At 28.1% G+C, this 21,974-nt stretch overlaps 1 protein-coding gene across 2 annotated transcripts in view; it reads left to right on the forward strand.

The window, feature by feature from the left end:
• The first annotated feature begins 4,280 nt into the window (after window positions 1-4,280).
• LOC132918433 (voltage-dependent calcium channel subunit alpha-2/delta-3) overlaps window positions 4,281-21,974 on the forward strand; it is a 45,127-nt gene continuing 27,433 nt past the window's right edge. For both annotated transcript variants that reach the window (XM_060979654.1, XM_060979655.1), the window contains exons 1-2: window positions 4,281-4,798; window positions 21,834-21,915. In XM_060979654.1, coding sequence (XP_060835637.1) covers window positions 4,665-4,798; window positions 21,834-21,915 — 216 coding nt within the window. In that variant the 5' untranslated portion in view covers window positions 4,281-4,664. The remainder of the gene's footprint in view (window positions 4,799-21,833; window positions 21,916-21,974) is intronic.

Genomic DNA, 21,974 nt, shown 5'->3' on the forward strand with positions numbered 1-21,974 from the left:
TCTGTCTGTCATCTTTTGGACTAATAAAAATGCTTCGATTTTTCACTTTGTGGGTGGTTTTTGGTAGCACATTGCAGGATCTATAGTAAGTACTATTTGGATGGTCAAAAGTAAAGTTTGTTCGGAAAACAAAACAAAAAAAAAACTAAGTAAAAACGAAAATTATTTTTAAGTTAAACTAGTTTTTGACTAATTTTATTTTTTTATTTTGTTATAATTTAAAAACGAATAACTATAGAAACTTGAAATTTTCGACAAGTAATTACTTAATCAATTATTACGTAGGTATAAAGTAAAATTAAAAAAAACTCTTTTTGATTTTTTTATAGACAATTGAAATTTTTTTATTTTTTTTTATAAATGATGAAATATTAATATAAATGGGTAAAAATATTTAAAATTTAATACAAGATTCCTAATGAGAGGTTTATATTCCAATTAAAAAATATCGAAAAATGTATGAACATATTCCGATTATAGATAATAAAATTTGAAAATTAAATACAAAGTTCTTTATATTATGTTTTTAAACCTATTAAAAAAAAAAAATTTTACCGGAAAGTCAAATTAATTTTTTATGACTGAAGTTAAAATTTTTATGATAATGGATTTCATTATTCACTTGTATAATAACTATTTCTCCTTAAAGATTTTTGTTATTTACTTTAATTCAAAAACGAAGAAGCCGTAGAAACTTGAGATTTGCACTAAATGTTTACATTAGGTACCTATTATTTTCTATACATGGTATAGTATTATTCAAAATATTTTGACTCTTTTTAAGCTTTTAAAGAAATTTTTGTTTTTTTTCTATATGACGATGAATAGTATTTGCTTCATGCTTGGTTAAAATTCTTGAAAGTTATAAATATTTTTTTATTTTGTTGTAGTTCTTGAGGTGTTACAATATTTTTACAAGCAGTAATATAATAAATAAAATGCAAAAAGTAATAAATAATATTTTAGTAGGTACCTATAGTACCTATTAAATAATAATAAATAATAATCATTTAATTAAATATAATGTCATAAACTCGTACCTTGAATAAATTAATTTGTGTTTCTATTTATGGTGGTTATTTAAATAAAAGCTAAAACACAAAAGATGTTTCTATATTATTTTTATTTTTTAAATAGTTAATAAAATAATTATTAAATTTAAGATTTTGAGCGGAGTAATAAGTGTATTGATTTTATAATAAGTATTTATATATTTTATTTTTAAATATTTTTGATTATGTATCATTGATTATAATTATAATTTATAAATCATAATAATATATAATCAATGATTATACTTATCTATTTTCAAGTCAATATATTATGTATCTTTGTTTTTGACTTTTTTTAAGGGGTTTATTTTTGAAAAATCATTTAAGGAAAAATAATATTGTAAATTAACTTATTTTATTGATACGTACGGTGCGCCGTACCGACAATTATTTACATATTATATATTTATATTCTGGTAGCTAATTGGATTTCGTTGATAATGTTTGGTGGGGTTAAGATTAATAATATCCAGAATTTTTCAAAATAATCCTGAAATTTGATAAATTATATAGAAAACCATCATTAAATTAGTTTTTGATAAAATATAAATTGTTTATTCATTGTAAGTTGTAACTTGTGACTAAAAAATTAGTAATTGTAGCGATTTTAATTTTGATCAAATATTTATATTAACACTTACCTTACATGATGTAATATTTATTTATTTAAACGCCCGTGAAGGCCCAAGTAAAATATGGGAATACATAAAATAATACAGTTAGTAAGTAGTAAAATAGTATTAATTGACTTAATTACTTGATTTTTATTTTTTTGTGCAATTTGTAGATATTTGAAATTTTTGACTCTTTTAGTTTATTTTTAATTGAAAGATGTAAGATTTAGGTTTGTTTGGGATTAAAAAAGCATGAATATTTATTAATATCAAAAAAGGTATCTTGTGAGTTTTTTAGAGCCATGATAAAATATGGACTTAATTTTTATTTTTTTAAATTAATAATTAAACTATTATTATTACTAGGTATGTACAATAACTAATAAGTGTAGTATAGTGAAACTTCAATATAATGATTATAATGAAGTCGCAGGGGGAAAAAAAAATCGTAATATAGAGGAATTCGTTAAATAGTATTAGGTACATATTTTTTTTTTACATAATTACATATTTTATATTCTATATTGTATAAAAAAAATTTAAAAATTATTAAAAAATAAACAACAAATACATATCATATTATAAATCTCATTATCTTATAACATAATATTTATCCATTAAATTTATTATTGAGAAATAATTAGTGAATTTCGTTTCTTTATTATTTTTATAAATTGTACTTTTTTCGTAAAATGTTTCGATTTCGTTTACAAAAACAGGTTTGTTATCGAATAGTTTATTCGTTGTATATAAACATCAGATTATTTATACAGAGATAAATTTACGCATGATTAACAATGAAGGTCATGGTATTCACAAAAATAGTTTGTTAAACAGAAAATTTCGTTAAATGGAAGTTCGTTATAATATGGAAGTATTTACTGTACAATTATATATTTTATTGTATCGTTATTTTTATGCAGCTAATTAATTAAAAAGCACGGGGATTTCTGTAAAATATTCAAATGTATAGTTGCTACGATTTAGCCCAAATTATGTCGGTGACAACTAGATTGCCCGGGAAAAATTTGAAATATGATGTTATGTGCAAGCTGGGAAGTTCACGTTTTGCTCGAACAGTATTACTTATATTAGTTATTCAAGAAGAAATGTAAGTTATATTAAATTAATGTATATTTTATTTTATATTAATATGTTTATACAAATAAATTATAATATATCTATGTAAATGTCTATATAAAACGGTATTTATTGAGTATATTGGGTTATTTAAAAAAAATTTAATTAGCCAAAAATGTTTTGTAATCTATTGTTTTTAACTGGAGGACATGAGTTTCGGCGTGAGGGCATTATGTCTATATATACTATATAATACGGCCTGTCATCGTTTTCCAGCTAATTCATTTGTCTTATTCTCTCGTTCTCTCTCTCTCTCTCTATCTCTATCTCTTTCTCTCCGTCTATCTACCATTATATCTCTGACAGTATACACACACACATATATATATATATATATATGTGTGTGTGTGTGCGTGTTGAAAAGAAATTCATTATTCAGAATACTACGCGTGGAGAACATCAGCCGACAGACAAATCGTACTTTTCTGTCGGACGGGAGGACGGCTGGCTGCAACGCGTTCTGCTGGTCCATTCAAGTGATCATCACACGCGCGTTCGCCCCTCGTTTAGACGTTCCCCGCTTTGGCTAGCTGTCACCGACGCGATCCCGTTATAATATATTCTTTAGACGCGCTGCGGCGGCGGTGGCGGTTTGCGACGAATATATACACGTTGATGAAAGATTCGCACAAAAGGCACGGTGGTGCGATTAAAAACCTAAAAAAAAAAAAAAAAAGAAAAAGAAAAAAGAACCCGTTTTTGCAGGGTTAAAAATACGTTTGGTTGTCGAGTTTTAATCATGTTTCTATTTTTATTTTTTTTCCGCATTCTTCGTTTGCGTATTTTCCGTATCGTTATAATTTTGTCCAATGTATACACAATATATATACACATATTATACAATATACAGTCACTCTGACTGTCTGAAGTCGGTGGTCGTGTCTACACGACTCCGCTCTCGATGGCTGTCAACCGCGCGCCCGGCCGTGTATAGTAATAGTTATATACGTATATATACAGGAATTTTGTCGTACACGCAGAGTTCAATTTGTCGCGTTGCCGCCGTTCAGTCGCGTACAGCCCGTCCCGGGGTGGCGTGTGGGCGGGCATGTTAACTCCGGGAAGGGTACGCGCGCGCACACATACACACACAAACACATACACACACACACACACACACACACACACAAACACACACGTGGATACTTACAATTTACACACACACACTCACACGTTCACACACATATATATATGTGTGTGTGTGTGTGGCGTGTGTTTGGCGCGTGGGGAGGGGGTGCGCCCATCTGTCTGCAGAATCAATATAATAAAAGGAAATTTTCAGCCGGCGGCAGTGACGAGGGAGGGCGCACGCGCCGCCCACGCCTCCTCCGCCTCCTCCGCCTCCGCCTAGTCCGCCGCCGCCGCCGTTTCCAACCCCGCGACGACGACGACGACGATGACGACGGTGCCGCCTCCACTCCCCGACTGTGCGACGCCGCCGCGGCACGCCGCCGGATTTCGCGTATAATAATACTTTTACTACTCATATACTCGAGCGTACACATCACGGACGTGCATCGCGCGTATACACACCGCACGGGCGCCGCACACACATCCGCCGCCGCCGCCGCCGCAATGGACGACGACGCTGCCGCTGTCACCGCCGCCTGGTTGCGCACCGACGAGTGTCACTGCGACCGTCGCCGTTTCGCCCGCGATTAACCGTTACCGCGGTCAGCCGATTTGATTTTTTTTGTTGTCCGTGTGCTACCATAACCGCGTCCGTTCGCAGTTCGTCCGTTTCGTTCTCACTCCCGTTCGATAGTTTTGCGCGCGTTTTACGCACCGTCTTCGTCGTCGTCGTCGTCGCCGCGGTTGTTGTGCGTCCGAGTAGCGTGCGTGCCGCCGTTAAATCGCCATGTTTTTCGCCGGCGGCGCGTGTTGTTGTTGTCCCGTCGTCGCCGCCGCGCACGTCTTCGTGTTGTTGATCGCCGTGGTCGTGTCGCCGTTACCCGGCGTCGGGGCCCAGGCGGAGGACATACCGCACAACGAGTAAGTCATCTCTGTTTATTATCGTTATGACGGTATCCGAAAATATTCGCAATACCGATATTGTAATAATCATACCTATATATATATATATACCTCCTATACACGGTATAAATATGCTACCTTATAATCTGACTCAATGGTATGATATATTGATATATAATTACATATTTAGGTATAGTCTTGTATTACTCCAACCGATAGTGATATAGATACGCAGTAAGCTTAGTGGTGTATAAACGTCACTTCAACTCGATCAACAAATAATTTTCTGTTTAGTAATTAACAAGTAAAAACAATTTTATTATAAGTTTATTTTATGAAATCTGTGATTTAAAAAAAAACCGACAGTTTTCTTAAGGGTCTGAAGGCTATTATTCCTTTTACTCGTGTCGACAAGTGCACGTCATTTAGAACCGATCGCTGTTAATTAGTTTCACCACTGTCATACGTGTAAATCACTCACCTACTGGTTGTATATATATTTGTATTTTATCAATATAATATTAGGTATATAAGAGTATTGCGGTATAGAACGTGTTTGAGTGTTTCTAAACATTTCAGATACGTATTGTAAACACGTACGGATAGACTATTGCGATTTTTCGGTAAACACGTGGACGTTTACGTGCCATGTATTGTGTATATACTGTAACTGTATAGGTACCTATTCGTGTTATGTGGTCATTATTTATAGGGCCATTATGTCAAGCGGTTCGTGTCGAAATTGATCCATCGAAAGTTCTATTCAATTGTTGTTATAACCTTTTAGAAACTCGATGCCGTTGAATGCGCTCCGATTATTTATGTATTATCCACAGATAATAGCATGTTGGTATTCAATATAATATTATACACTCTTGATAATAATATACTATACAGTCCACACAATAATAAATAGTGTAGGTACATTATTACGCGTTTATTTTACTTTTACTTATGATCTGTTAAAATGGGGTATAAATATATCACATCATAAAAAATAAATAAGTATCAAAAGTGTCACCAGAAAAACAGCACTTACTAGTTAAGTTACTACATGCAACTTTTAGAACGGTTTAGAATGACTTGTCAAAAAAAAAAAAAAATACATACATACATAATTATACAACAGTTTTTGCACTTGTTTTGCATAGAAACCAAAACCTAAAAGATATTTTATACTAGTTGTGTAATGATTTGTAATAAATAAAAATATTAATTTATTATTTATTATTCACCATTTGGCATTTATTGGCTACAAAGAGAGAAAGTATTTAATGAAAAATTTGTCATTTTCTTTATTAGTAGTTCCTATTGTATTAAAATGCATTGAATTAATAATGGAGTTGATAAAAAAAATCAAACATTTATCATACATTTCGTTATTCCATCTTCAAACACATAAAATTATAATATTAAAATTAATAGAATACTTACTTGTATAAGAAATAAAATAGTAATTTTAAATTACCTTCTTTTAAAGTTATTTATTTTTATTGTGATTCATTTGACTTTGAAATGGCATTTATAATAATATAACAAATTTATATACCTATAGTATTAGTTTATATTTAAATATTTAATATACCCTAGCTAAATGATTAAATTATTATGAAAATTCAATTGAAAAAAAGTAGTCACTCGGTTGTCGTGATAATATTATATGGGTAGTTGGAACGTTATTGCCGTCGTAACGAAATATTTTCATATTTAATTTTTTTTTTTTATAACGACGGATGAGGGATACTGTTAAAAATAACCTACACACTGATACACTAAAGTTGCCTATACAACGCGCCGGCTAATAAATATCATCAGGTATAAAGTTATGACTAAAAAACCTCTAGAATAACAATTGTTTACTATACAGCAAACTTTACACAAACTGATTTTTTATTTATATTTTAAACTTAAAATCGATGTTCTAGTATCATTGTTTTGATAAGATGATGTATCCCAAAAATAGATTGACAATTTGGACTTTTAATGAGCCCTAAATATTATATTCAATAATTTTGAGAGTATTTTTTTAGTGAATTTTTTAAATACAAATTCTGTTATCAGTTTCCATATGCATATAAATGAGTGAATTGAATCGTATTTTTTAAAAGCATTTTCCTTGTTTTTAGAGCATTTAAATCCGTTCCCTAATAATAATATAATAATTATGGGTGTATATTTCTCGACGGCGAATGCTCTTTACTTGGGCCATTGTCGATTACAACTAATTAGTAAATATTATAGGTAATTTATGAAAATTTCATAATTGGTTATTATACCCGCACAGACAACAAATATACTGCCTGTATCAGTCTGCTTTTGTAGTCTACAAGCATTTTATTTCACAATACATGTTCAATTTTATATTTTTTTTTTTATTAAAAATAAAATATTGTTGTAAATGCTAAATAATATTATTAAATATACCTAAAACAAAATAGTTTTACGTCAAAATATCCATACGACAATGTGACTATGCCAATAAGACCACGCCAAGATACGTCAGAACGTCCGGGTCCCATAATATTATAATAATAATTTTATTTTTATACTATAAAGCATATTTATCAGACAACGACCCTTTGCATATTAAATATTATCTTAATTAGTAATGCTAAAGATTTATATAATATTCCAAAAACTCTAAAAGTGTAAAACCATACTTAAGCTTCAACTCTTCGCAATGGGATTAAAAATACTAAATAAGTGAATATAAATAAACAATTCACTAATCTGATTCCAGTACTGAGACTCGAGGCTTTTTAACTTTATATAAACTAAAGGAAAGTTAAATATTCTTAGCTCTACATTATATAAAAGCAAAATACACTTTAAACACCTTTAAGCTTTGGCTGGCTGTACAAATAATAATTATATCGAAATAATAATGCAGTCGGGCAGTTCACTAAGTATTTCGCATAATTAATTTTAATTGATATATAACTATATAATTAATGATTTTAATTTGATAAATAATCACCGCATACTAAAATTTAAATATAACAGAAAATTCATGATTTTGAAAATAAATGACTTATTTTTTTATTAATAAAATAGTAATGTACCAATAATAATGTGACTAGATTTGGTTTTGTTTATTTTTATTCTCCAAAGTTTGAATCAGTTTTGAATCTTTAATAGAGATAAATAACTTAAAAATATTTTTTAAACTTTTAATAATTAATGTTAATAGAAACAATAAAGACATATTTTACTAGATACAATTAATAAATTAAAATGAAGTTAATAAAAGTGCACTGGAAAAAAACTGATGAAATAATTACTTAATAATAACTTAAATAATTAACTTTGTATTACCTTAAGTGTTAAATTTAAAAAATAAAAAATAGTATATACTTTTCATCTTCCGTTTATGGCTGAACGATTTTAGAATGAATAGAATATAGTGTTAAATTATATTATTAGAGTGGGTAGGTATTTTCTTAAGGAAATCAAATTTAATCACAAATGGGTGAAAATTCAATTTAATAACTCATTGTACGTAAAACAAAATGAATTATTTTATTACATAATATATATGAGTAAATATTAAATACCATATATAAATGTATATATTTATTTATGTATAGTACAATACTTAATCTTGTTTAATATATTTTTGAAAACTTGTTATCTAGTAGAAATTAATAATGTTTTTCGTGCGAGAAATGTGGTTGTAATACTGTTAGTAATTGCAGCATGTGTTCATTGTGTATATATTTTTTTAAATTATTGTCTTTTTCATTAGGATATTTTTCCTTCAGAGTTTCTTAAAATAAGATTAGATTTTAAAACTATGAAGGTTTATTGGAGACAATATACTTACTTAATTATTAATTAATAAAAAAATACATATTTTATCGTCTTAATAGGTGTGTTGTATCTATATGACGTACACTTAATTTTAAAGTGTATTAACGGCAACAAATAATATTAATATATGATAATGGATGTCGTATATACATATAATTTAATTATAAAGTAGCTAGCCCTAGTTAGTAGATTTACTGATCATGGTTGTTGGCTATTATAATGAATGACAAGTCATTATCTTAATCCTAATCCTTATTGCATAGTTTAACGATTATAAGTCAAATTATTACTTAAAAATGGAATACCACGATATTAATGATATTATAACTATGGAACATTATATAGGTTAATAAGTCTTATTTGTTATTATTCACGATGAAAGCTAATATTAGTCACAAATTAGCAGTTTCACATGATTAACCCTTTATTTGAGGTAGGGGCTTTAAAATGGTATCAACGCTTAGTGAATAATATTTTTAAAACTTTCACCAATATTTTGCAAATAATTGTGCAATGAAGTAAAGGTAGTAGCGTAAAGCTGTTTGTCGAAAAAATAAAATCCAAAAAGATTTGGGAGTGCTCCAACAATATCCAACAAATTAAGTTCACAATTTTTATAAAAGAAAGACAATAGTCACCACTCACAAGCTTTTATTTTACTAAGGTCCAACTTTTTTTTATTATATTATTTAAGTTATTATCAACTAGGAAATTTGATTTTCGATTTTTTTTTTTTGAATAATTATTGAAAATATTATGTAATATAAAATGTATTTTGAATGAAAATAAACTAATTCTAAAATTAATTAAGTATACAATTTGAAGATGATTTTTTTTACACAATATTTGTATTATGTACCTAACTTATACTAAGCTATCATACTTTATCATAAGTTTTTGAGTAAAATTTTAATGTAGAAGTTTTGACAAAATAATGAAAACAATAATGCTACATTTGGAATATTTTGATCTCTTTTGATGGTATTTGTAGATCTTTATGTATAAAAATACGTAAATATTATGTTTAAATACGTAAAAGTATAATAGTTTTATAATATAATGCGTATAGTATATTATACATTCTACTTAAATATATTTTAATTGATGTATTTATTTGATGATAAAATAAAACAGTAATAAAATGATCCATTACAATATATCGAAAAAATATATTTAAACTTAACTAAAACTAGGATTTTGTTCTCTGAGAGAGCTAAATAACTTATATAAGTAATAAATACGATTAAATATATAAAATAATGGAATGACATAAGGTACATTTTGATAACGATAGTTTTATTAAAGAAACTAAATTTAACATAATGAAGATACAAATTTAACAAGAATAAAACAATAAAATGTAATGTAATCCATGTGATACGTCTGAATTTCTAATAAATATATCAAATTACGTTTGATGTTTTATTTCACTTTAGAAAATATATATTATGTATACAAATTATTTATACAACGATAATGTCGTACACTGCATTTTAAACATAGTTATTAAACCTAAAAATGATTTTTTTTATTCATAAAATGGATTTTATTTTAAGTTTTAAAAATTATAACTTAACTTTACTGATGAATTTATATTGTAATTCAAATTCAGAATAAAAGGTTTTAATAAGTAATTACTAATTAGTATATAATTCTAACATGAAAATTGTGGTGTATTATGGCTGGAACAGCTTGACTGAAGATTGAATCTTTTGTTAAACATTGGTGTTAGATTTATTCTGTAAAACTTTATGTGTTCATTTTTAAATAATTTTTAATTTTTATATTTTAGTAATGGATAAAATAATTATATAGGAAATATTCAATTTTAAACTTTTTTTTCTAAGCCATGAAAATTATTTCTAAAATTGACATTAATAATATTCTGATTCAAAAGAAATGTATATATATTATATAGGTACCAACATGATAATAAAATGTGAATTTCAAAATAATTTTTTCTAAAAAAAAATATCGTATAAAATGTTCTTTATATGAATTTAATAATTCTAACATGTATTTTCAATGTTAGTTTATTTTTATACAACTAGCTTCAGTGTACCATTTTACCTATGATTGACCAAGGTCTGTCTCGCTTTTAGCTTTGGATATAGTGTATACAATATGTTTCAATGCAAGAACTATTATTCCGAATTCACATCATACACTGTATAATATACATGAAAAATACAATTTGTTGACTATACATATTAGAAGGACAGATATGATATCATTTTTTAATTTTACACTTTAAATTTATGAAGTTTATCCAGTAGTGCAACCAAAAATTTTGATGAAGGGCTATATGATATATAATATATATAACATATATATATTTTCAAGTTTTTAGATTGTAATTTTGGTATATTATTATTGAATATTATTACAGTTTGTATAAGTATTGAATAAAATATATTACTTGACATGGATACTTGAGTCTAAAATATGGCTTAAAGGGGAAGTCTAGATCTAGGGATTCCTCATTTTCTTCAATCCTTTCAACGTCACTAGTCACTGAAATTACCTTATGTATGTCTTCAGTATACAGACATCTCAATTTAGAATCACTTTCTAAGTTTGAAATATGTGAAAGATTTGATGTAGTTAAAGTATTAAGAATCGTGTAGGATAGGTACCTAGAGAAATAACATATATTTAAGATTTAAAAAGTTACATCTTGTATTTTATTTTTTTCGTAGCTATATAAAATATAAAACTATAATATTTTTTAAATTCGTTGCTTTATTATGTATTATATTTACGAGTTATAATTATTTAAATATTTTATAATTTATTCGATAAATATTTAATGTATTGTTTTAAAATTATATTAAATTAATGTATTATAATTAATTTTTATTTGGTTTAATAAATGTACTTTAACAAAAAAAATTGTATGTTTAAGTATAATTTATAGTAGGTATAAGCTTCTCATAATTTTTGAATTGAATTAAAGCAGAACAAAAATGTTTGATTATGTATTTTTGTAAGGATGAGTGAATAATTTACTGTAGTAAATGCATTATACTCATATTTATTACGTGTTATCTTTCTTCATAGTCGACAATTAATATTATAATTTACTTGAAAGTATTTTCGAAATGGGTTTTGAACCCCTAAAATCCCTGGTCGTGAACACTTATATACTTACCCTCGACCGTCGTATTTCTAAGTGCACTAATAAAACGAGCAAGTGTTAACACGATTTTTCACTACCCCCAACATTACACATTAAATACTGCATATGCATGAATATTCCAAATACAATGAACATTTTAGCGTAAAGCCTATTTGTTTATTTTTAAATAAATCTTAATGTTATACATTAATATATTACAATACACAAAATCACAATATTATTTTACTTTATTTATTTGTAATACCTAAATAATCTATGTAATAAATCATTATTTATTTATAATTTTAATTATAATATTATAATAAACATTATTAAACGAACCGAAGACGGCGAATATTGCAATATATTAGTATATATTGGGTGTAATGCGACTATTATAATGACCATAACGACTATACATGAAATGATATATTATGTACAATGCACGTATATACATTAATAATAATATATACTTTACGCGAACGAGAGGGGTGGTCACGATGCATATGCATATGGGAGAGACGCAGTATGGACGTATGATATATAAATAAGGTCGGAGGTGTATATAGGGTATAGGGGGTAGAAAATCTAAAGCTAGATACAGCAGGCTTATGGCCATCGTAGCGTAGTATGCCATTAATTTTATCTTGAATTTGATCCCCGGTGGTTTTCTAAAAGGGCATTTATTTGTGTACCGCGCATGTAACGTCCGTGTATAGTTGCCCGTATAATGAACGGAATCAGTGAAATATTGCACTGTAACCGCCCGGGGGCAACAGATGCCATTACGAAACCCGTAATAAAATTTTATCTCTTACGCGGTGGCGGTGGATGAGCAGTGGCGTTGTTGGATGGTGAACGCTGTGGTGCTCGTCGGTGGTTGAGGTAGCGGTAGAGGCGGCGGCGGCGCTATATAGTGGCGTCGTGGATATCATCCTTATTTTATATTGTTTTGCGACACACCGGGCGGCCCGACACAACCTCCATGCCGATGTAGGACGAGGGATTATGTTGGTGGCAACACCGGACTTATATGTAATAATATGATGTATAATAAAATAACGGCTATAATAATTCAATGGATTTCTTTTTTTCGTTTTTCATTACCTAGTTTATGTCACACATTTGTGTAATTATTGTACAGTTATTTTTTTGAAATACTCGAGACTTTACCCTCTCTAATACAACAACATCGTGACATTTATTTATTATTTGTTTTTCTTTTGTGATTATTATTAATGGTCGTTTTCACTGGAACTTAGTTAGGGTTAGGATTTATGGGTACTAAAGTACAACTTACGTATATCATAAAACGTTTAATAACAATTTTAAGGAAAAAACTTACCTATATAGTTCACAACGTGTACGTCGTGTACAATATATATATATATATATATATATTACAAAGTGACACTTTATAAATATATTTTAGATTTAATACACGTAAATCATTTTAAAAATAAAGTTATTTGTACGAGTTATATACTTATATACAGGAATCTTAAAATGATAAAAATCGATCAACCAATAAGTTAATCTGAATTAACTTAATTATGAAAAGTTTTAAATAATTAATAAAAAGCAGAATTATGTTTTGGTAGAATATTTACAATTTTATTTTAGGTAATTTTATTATTTCTTTGGCGTATAGTCATTACGTTTTTTTAATATAAAAATATGCAAACATGTTTAGTAGGTAAGTAATTTTTATTTACAATTTACAATTTAATATAGGTACTTATCTAATTATATTATATATAAATTCTATTCATATATAAAACCATATCATCTATCATGCCTCAATTTGTATTTATTTCGATTTTACATAAATTATATATAAATATAAATGCATTATTATATCAATTTATGATTAATTTTAAATTAATATAGAATCTATATAATGTGACTCATGTCATTGGATAATGATATATACAAGACAATTGGAGTTATAATATACAAGTAAAATAGTCTGACTTTCAAAAATTATATCTTTGAAATTATTAACATTGTTCATTTTATGAATATAGGTGATAAATTATAATTTATAATTATTGTTAAGTCTATCAAGTATAAAAGTATAAGAACGAAATGGACGCAAAAACTTCTGTAAAACAACTCAGAAAATTGATAAATTTTATAAAGTTTATTAATGGAATATTAATGTTCAAAGAAAAGTTTCTATATGTAGTCTATGCGGCCAAGTTTTCTAAATTAATGAACAAATTAATTAATTTCTTATTATTCTATTACTTAATATTATTAATAAATTACTTGCTTATAATTTAATATTATAGAATACGGAATTAGATTAGGTAAAAATAAACGCTTTATTACGTAAATTATAAAAATAAGCATATAAAATCAAGGCTTATTATATACTATATAATATTATATTGTTATTGTTTTATAATTTAGAAAATATAAAAATTATAAAAAGCAATAAACCTTTCTGAAAACTGTACTTGATTTTATAACCAACTTAAATATTTGACGAAAAACATTAATTTTTTGTGTACCTACTGCTTTTATATTAAAATTTTAAATTATCACTATTATTTATTCTTTTAGATATTTGTGTTACATATTTTACTAACTAAAAAATTGTATTAATATAATGTTTATTTATGTATAATCATAATAGCTATCAGAAACTATTGTTAAATAATTATATTTAAATGGAGTAATGCAATACTGATTCTAACACACGATACATACAACATACTTATATGTATAGACAAATTTGTGAAGGATATATAGACATTTTATACCATTGCGGTTATGGTAGGTATTCATAAAATAATATGTATTGTAACCGTACGAAGAGATGGAACGCAATGCCGAAACTATATGTTTAGGAAAAAATATCAATAAAAACATAGATAAAAATTCTAAATGCGGATATAAATTATAAGTCATGACTTACAATATATGATATAAAGTATATCCATACTTGTATTGTATACCTTATACATACGCTTGCGACGATATTATTCCTGTAGAAGTCAGGAAAGAAATAATAAAATGTTTGTTAAGAAAAAACGTGGCTTGAACAGTTGGAATCTGGAATAATAATAAGAGGAAAGCTGCATATTATAGAAATTTTATTAGTGTACATAATATTGGAAGTATATTAAAATTGAATTAGTATTATATTTCCGGTTTATTACCAGTACCTCATATACACATAACACATGTTTCAGGTTAAATATTAATTTAAGATTACCTTTTTTCTATAAGCTATTTGGCATGAAAAGCTCTATTCCAAGCACAATTAAATTATGTAGAAAACTTAAATGTAATGTAAATACACTTAAATTATAAATGCAAAATTTTAATTTTAGACAAATCAATTTATAATTAATCAATAATCATAATGTATCTGTAATATATATTATTTAGCCTTATAATTCTTTAAACTGTTATTAAACTAAATTTAAATAAAACTCCTTATCACAAATTATGCTTGTTGGGGAATTGCAAATCTTTGTATTTTAGATTCTGAGTGGAGAGATGTAACGACTTTACAATAATGTGTGTTTTTTCGCTGTATTCACCTTTCCGGGCAGTAAAAATTCTTCACTTATCTACTTTAGTGGTGTTTTTGATAAAAAATTATAAAATTGTATTGGTAGTAAATTTCAAATAACCAGGAAAAATAAATATAAAAGGTAGGTTAATAGATATTGCTCTGCTATACATTTATAGATATCGATTGGATCACTATTATAGGCATATTAAATTTAAATTCAATGATATACCATTGTATGCAAAAATGGTTTTGAGCGAATTAAGTATTGTCTATTAGCGTATATCACCATATGATATAATTTGGAATATTGAATTTCTAACTACAAAATAATTTACTAATATTCGCGATTTTATGAATTTTGTCAAAATTTTAAATATAGAGACTATAGATTTTCGGTATTTTTTAACTAAGAAATAAATAACTTAAAAAAAGCTTTGTATTTAATTTTAAAACATTTCTACCCAGTAAATAATTTGTAATTAAAATTTATAAAAAAAATAACTAAAAAAATTAAATATTTCTTACGTCTATAAATAGCCAAAAAATAATTGAAATATTTTAAAAATTTCATTGTAAATAGAAAACAATAATATAAATATCTGATAAAAATTTCAAGTATTTACAGTTATTTGTTTTTAAATTAAATTAAAAAACAAAATCAATTTTGTCAAAAATTGGATTTGTGTAAAAATGTTTGTTTTTTCTTAATTTTTGGTTAGTTTTTCCTGAATATAAAAATAAGTACTGATAATTTTTAAGTTTACCTCTTTAAAGAAAAAATTAGATCCAATTTTATATTCAAAACCACCTCTATTTTTGAAAATTTAAGCATTTAATCGATTACTTACAGTTTACTTATCCACAAAAAAACTAAATTATTATAAAATCAATACATGTATTGCTCTGCTCAGAATCTAAAAAAATAAGCAAAAAAAATAGTAAGTTTTACACAAAAATAATAGGTAATAAAAAAAAAAAAAATTTTTTGTAGTAATTCGATAACAAATAACCGTGGATACTTTAAATTTTCATCAAATAATTGTTTTTTATACTCACTATTTTTAAGCTAGTCTCAATATGAGAAATTTTCAACTTTTTTTAAAATTATTGTTGATAAAAAACATAGGTATATATTATGTTGATACATAGGTACAACTTTTTTTTATAAGCATTTTAAGTTCAAATTTCAACAAAATTACAGGTTTACAATCATATTTAAAAAATATTTTAAGATAATACTTATTTAAACTCGGTTTTATTACGAGGTGGTATTACTGACTAAAATTGATCGAATTAAAATGGTATATGAACGAATAAGAAAGAATTTTTTCAAATGGAAATTGTCGGAAGATGACAGGTGTGAATGCGGAATTGTGGAAAAGATGTCAAGACGATAAGCATATATGTATATTGTATATGAATGCTTTAACTTTAAAGAAATGTGGACGAGATTAATGACAAAGCTATAAAATTGGCAACTTACTGAATGAATAAAATATAGCAGAAAAATAATGACAATACGAAAAAAAGAAGTATTGATTCGAAAGTTAATAATAATAATATAATATGGTATAAATATATACTATTACAATAATTAAATACTAATTAAAATGCAATGTTTTTTGCAAAAATTAAATCAACCTACCACAATACTAATAGTAAAATAAATTACTTTAATAGTAATATCAAAAAACATAGCATGAAAATATGAAATATAATTAGTGATATAGGATGACAGACTGTTTCCGCTTAGAATTGTTTTTCGTGTAGAATGATATATCATAGAATTAAAATTTAACACGTCATCCATTAAAGTGACCCAGTCGTCGCTTAATGTACAGTAGAGCGGTATATTTACTAATTTTTTAATTTTATTGTAATTGATAAATAAAAATATTATTATCATTATTTTAATTATTCAATAAAATCAAGCCATATAATTTTGTTTTTAAATAAATATTGTAGGTTTACGTGTTATTTTTTATTTAATTGACAATTTTTCGTATAATTATATAAATCATAGAAAAAACAAAATATTATCTTTTGGTTAAGTTAATGCTTATTGTGATTTTGTGTATATAGTATATATAGTATATACGGTAATTAATCTGTTAATTAAAATATTGTTAATGTTCTGTTTGTAATTAAATTGTATTAATGCATTCATATATATCATAGTTTTTTATATCAATTGCGGGACATTTCTCACGAATGTATGGGATACATATTAATATAATACATACAGTATTTCAATACATACAATCTTTATGTACAGTTAAACGTTAAAAGATAGTACAATAAAATTATATGCAGATATTATGTATTTAAATTCTATGAAATTAAAACTGCGATTATCTTCAATATCACGTTTACAAAATTCCCAAATAAATATCCTGTAAACAATTCAATTTTTTAGTGTTTATTAAAATATAAAATAACCAAAAAATAATTTCGCTAAATAAAGAAGGTTTATTTATTACAGTGTCTCTGTAAAAGAAAAGAAGACTTTTCACAATTTTCTAGTGCACTATGTGGAAATTCCAAAAATGATCTTCATAAGATACCATCTGTGTCATATTTTCAATCAAGAGAAAAGGTTGCAATAAGGACATTTTGTAACACTACCTCACATCTATATTATTATTGCTTAAGACAAAAATATGTAAACGGTATAATATGGTCGAACAAAATACACGTATCGCCACTCCAGTCGAAGTCGATATACCTATACCTACCGATTACCGTATAGGAGTCATTCTATAAATATTATTAAAATAAAAAAAAAATGTGCAAATTAACGCTTAACCGAATTGTTTCGTGTATATTATACTGTATGTACGGTATATGTATTGTGCATTTTGTATTTTTATACCACGGTAAACACGACGCGGGGATCTGGATTTCGTGATTGTATTATTATTCTCGTGAAAATATATATTATACGTTGCGCGTATACATATTATCGTATTATAATATTTATATATTATTATTATTATTATTATTATACGCCGCAGATGTGATCGGCTCGAAGACAAACTTGACGGTCGTGCAGAATAAATAAATAAATAATAATAATAATAATAATAATAAAAAAAATCGCTTATACGTAATATATATTATTATAATTTTATTATATCGACGGGACGACGGATGTAGTCGTGATCTGGTGGCGTGGAGGGAAATCTTTGCACGTGGCGGTGGAGGAGACGACTACGCGTCGACGACTAGCCATAGCGGGGAAAAGCTCGGAGTGCGGGGACTGTCCGGTGCAGGTCGCGCACGCGTACCACCTGCACCCGCACCGACTTACCCCGTCACTCACACGCGCACGCGCCCGCGCTCACCTTTTTCGGCGGGGCGACGGGAGGTCAATGCCGACCGAAATCCAGAGGGTCTCGGCGCGTACACGTCGAATGCGATCGATACTGCGCGGCGGCCGGAGACGCTAGCGCTCCGTGCACGCCGTAACGTACTAATATACGTATAGCGAGAGCATCGTGGAAGTCGGATGAGAAGGAGGAAGGGTAGTAGTAGTAGTAGTAGTAGTAGTAGTAGTAGTAGTAGTAGTAGTAGTAGTATTTGGAGTAGTTGGAGTAGCAGTGGTCGTAGTAGCCGTAGTAGTCGTAGTATGGCCGTAGTAGAAGCGGCGTACGAGAAAACGCTCGAGATCGTATACGAAGGGGTCACGTCGACAGGCGACCCCCATTCTACAACTACCCCCCTATCGCCATCGCCAAAACACTATACGCCGACCCACCCGTTCATATAGCTGCATTCGTCCCGCCGAAGCGTTTCTCGCCGTGTGTGATTAATGCCTCTTATAGCCGCGTGCTATATTGTGTTTATATATATATATATATATATTATAATACCCTCTCGTGCCCCACGCTGCAGTACCACCCACGCACCACGCGTGTACTTTCCCCCGTTCCACTACCACAGCGTTCGTCGATTTTTTCACCGATAGTCCGCAAATCTTTCTTTTTCTTTCTCGATCTTCTATATAATATTATCTCTGTCTCTGTCTCTCGCTCTCCTCTCTCTCTCACTCTCTCTCTTTCTCTCTCTCTCTCTCTCTCTCTCCCACCTCTCTCACTATTTCTCGTTATACTTCCCGTCTCGATCTATTGGCTGCGGTCACTCAGTGTAATACGTGACATATATGTTACATGATTGCACAGTGGCGTAAAGAACGAGAACACAGTAGTTGGTCAATAAATATTTTCCAGGGCACTGTGCTGCGAAAACGCGCTGTTTACTAACATTAATATAGTTTAAAGTGTGAAATTCCTGAAAACAAACGGAATTCCACAGTGCCGTAGCCAGAATTTGTTCAGGGGGGAGGTGCTTAATTTTTGATGGCCAATTATGACAACAATTAAGTTTAAGTTCGCACTGTATTTCTGATAATATAATTCATATAATTATAGATTTTATCAAATCAATATCAAGTAAGTATGATAAGAATGGCGTTGCATTATTTGTTTGTTTTTAGCTATTCTCTGTATTCGAGGCAGCGAGTTATCACGGCATGACGCATATAAAATTGTATTTTCAATTAAATTAATTAAATTATTGTCGTCTAAAATTTTGGGGGGAACTGGAATGCTAAAGGATTTTTTGGCCTTCAAAGTTGTTCGTAACAGTTACTTCCCCACGTCCACGTGGCAAACTAGATTTTAATATTCTACAAGGCACTGGTTTCAGGTTGGTCTGTGGTGGCAGGAGGTGTCCTAAAGCTAAAAATGCTGAAAACTCGTAGAGATGGCGTTAATATTTATCATCGATCCCTTCAGAACGTTTTTGTGGATTGGTAACAGACTTTTTTTTGACGCCATTAACTTGGCAAAAAGAAAATACGACGCTTTCGTACACAGTTATTAACTATATCACAACCTAAACTCATGAATATAATATTATGATGATCACTAATCACAATACCGCATACAATAACAATAATGGGATCTAAATCAAGTCCTGTGTATTATATACGTTTAAACAACAACAACAACAACGATGTGGCTTGCGGAAATGTTTTTAAAAGCCAATTAAAAGTACCACTATTATACGAGTAGTGGTTCACACTACGCACATTGATATATGGTTCATTCTGTAAACACACGATAAATAATATTTTTATTATATTGTTCACGAGATTTATAAATTATATTCTATTGTACATTTGCCCCATCTGCAGCTGTGATCATTTAATAATTAACGAAAAAGCATAGACCATAAGTACAGATAATTACCGTACGAATTTTGTACGGTGATTATAAAATATAAAACATAATAAAGTTGATAAACCACTATTGTAGATACGTGAAGTTATTAAATTATAACAATTTAATTTAATTTTTATTATTTTGTGTCGAATCTAAATTTTAATTGCAATGATATTTCGATTTGTGTTATTTTTCGTTTTGTTTCAGAAAACTACGTTTATTATATTTTTTTTCTGAGTAGTAAAAATAAAAATACACCTAAACTTTAATACAGCTTTTCTATGGATTGGAAAGCGGACACAGATGGTACTTTAGATTTGTAAGACAAGCAAATTCCCAGTAGTTTTTAGAAAACTGCCAAAAAAAAGTTTTTCGTAGTATTAAAACCTTTAATTTTTCACGTTTTAAAATATATTTCTTTTTAAATCGAAAGGCGAAAAAGCCATACTCACTAAATAAATACAATTAATATTATCATAAAGACAAACAATAATTTTTATTGGTCTAAAAAACCTATTGACGTGAATAGTAAATATTATAATCTAAAAATTGTACTACAATTTATAAAAATATTACTATGTTACCATAAAATGTCAAATTGAATATTGAGTAGGTATTGATTGTACAATTATAACACGATTTAACTATTTAATGGCTTTTGTTCTGTTAATTGTATTTTCACTGTATTCTTCTAACTAAAATAAAGTTTTATCGCTTTTTTATTGGATAATCGTATGTTATTATTTTATGTGAATTGAACTACTAGAGAAATGAATCTAATGAAATAATTTTTAAACTAAACACAATAGCGTATACATTATTGTATAGCTGTGTGTCTGTTGCTTAAAACGTAATTAACATTTTAGTAATATTAAGTATACTATTGGAAACTACAAAAAAAGCTTAGCGTATTTACGTGTATTATACTTTTCTTAAATTGTTTTTTTTCTGTTTTAGTTAAAACTTATATTATTATTTGTAATACACTAAATATACTTCAGTCTGAAATACGTCATACACTATTTATACCTATAAGATATCGAATTATTGCATTTATCACACATAAATTGGTGTTTCCTATACGCCACAGTTCAGCGACCCGCGGGGCATCACATTGGTGGTCCATTTTTGGCCTTTTTACAAGTAGGTCGGGATACAACACACGTTCATTGTGACCATATTCTATTAACAAGCGTCACGTACGAATTACGTGTGACCCACAAATACACGCTCATCACCAATAAATGATAATACATGGTCTGGCGAGTGGCCAGACATATTATCTATTACCCTTTATTAGGTGCCCTAAGTTTAAAAGTCCAGTCTTACATTTATTTTATATTTGATGTATATTTGTGTATTCTGTTTCAGAGTAAAAAATTGGGCGCTGAAATTTGGTGTAGATCTGTGGGAGTTTGGCAGACAAATAACTAACATGAACGAAATCCAAAGAGTAAGTCTTAACTTTACATAAGTATTAATATTAAACAGTTTCATTAAATAAAATTCTTA

The sequence above is a fragment of the Rhopalosiphum padi genome, chromosome 1, assembly GCF_020882245.1.
Source record: "Rhopalosiphum padi isolate XX-2018 chromosome 1, ASM2088224v1, whole genome shotgun sequence".
Classification (NCBI taxonomy): domain Eukaryota; kingdom Metazoa; phylum Arthropoda; class Insecta; order Hemiptera; family Aphididae; genus Rhopalosiphum; species Rhopalosiphum padi.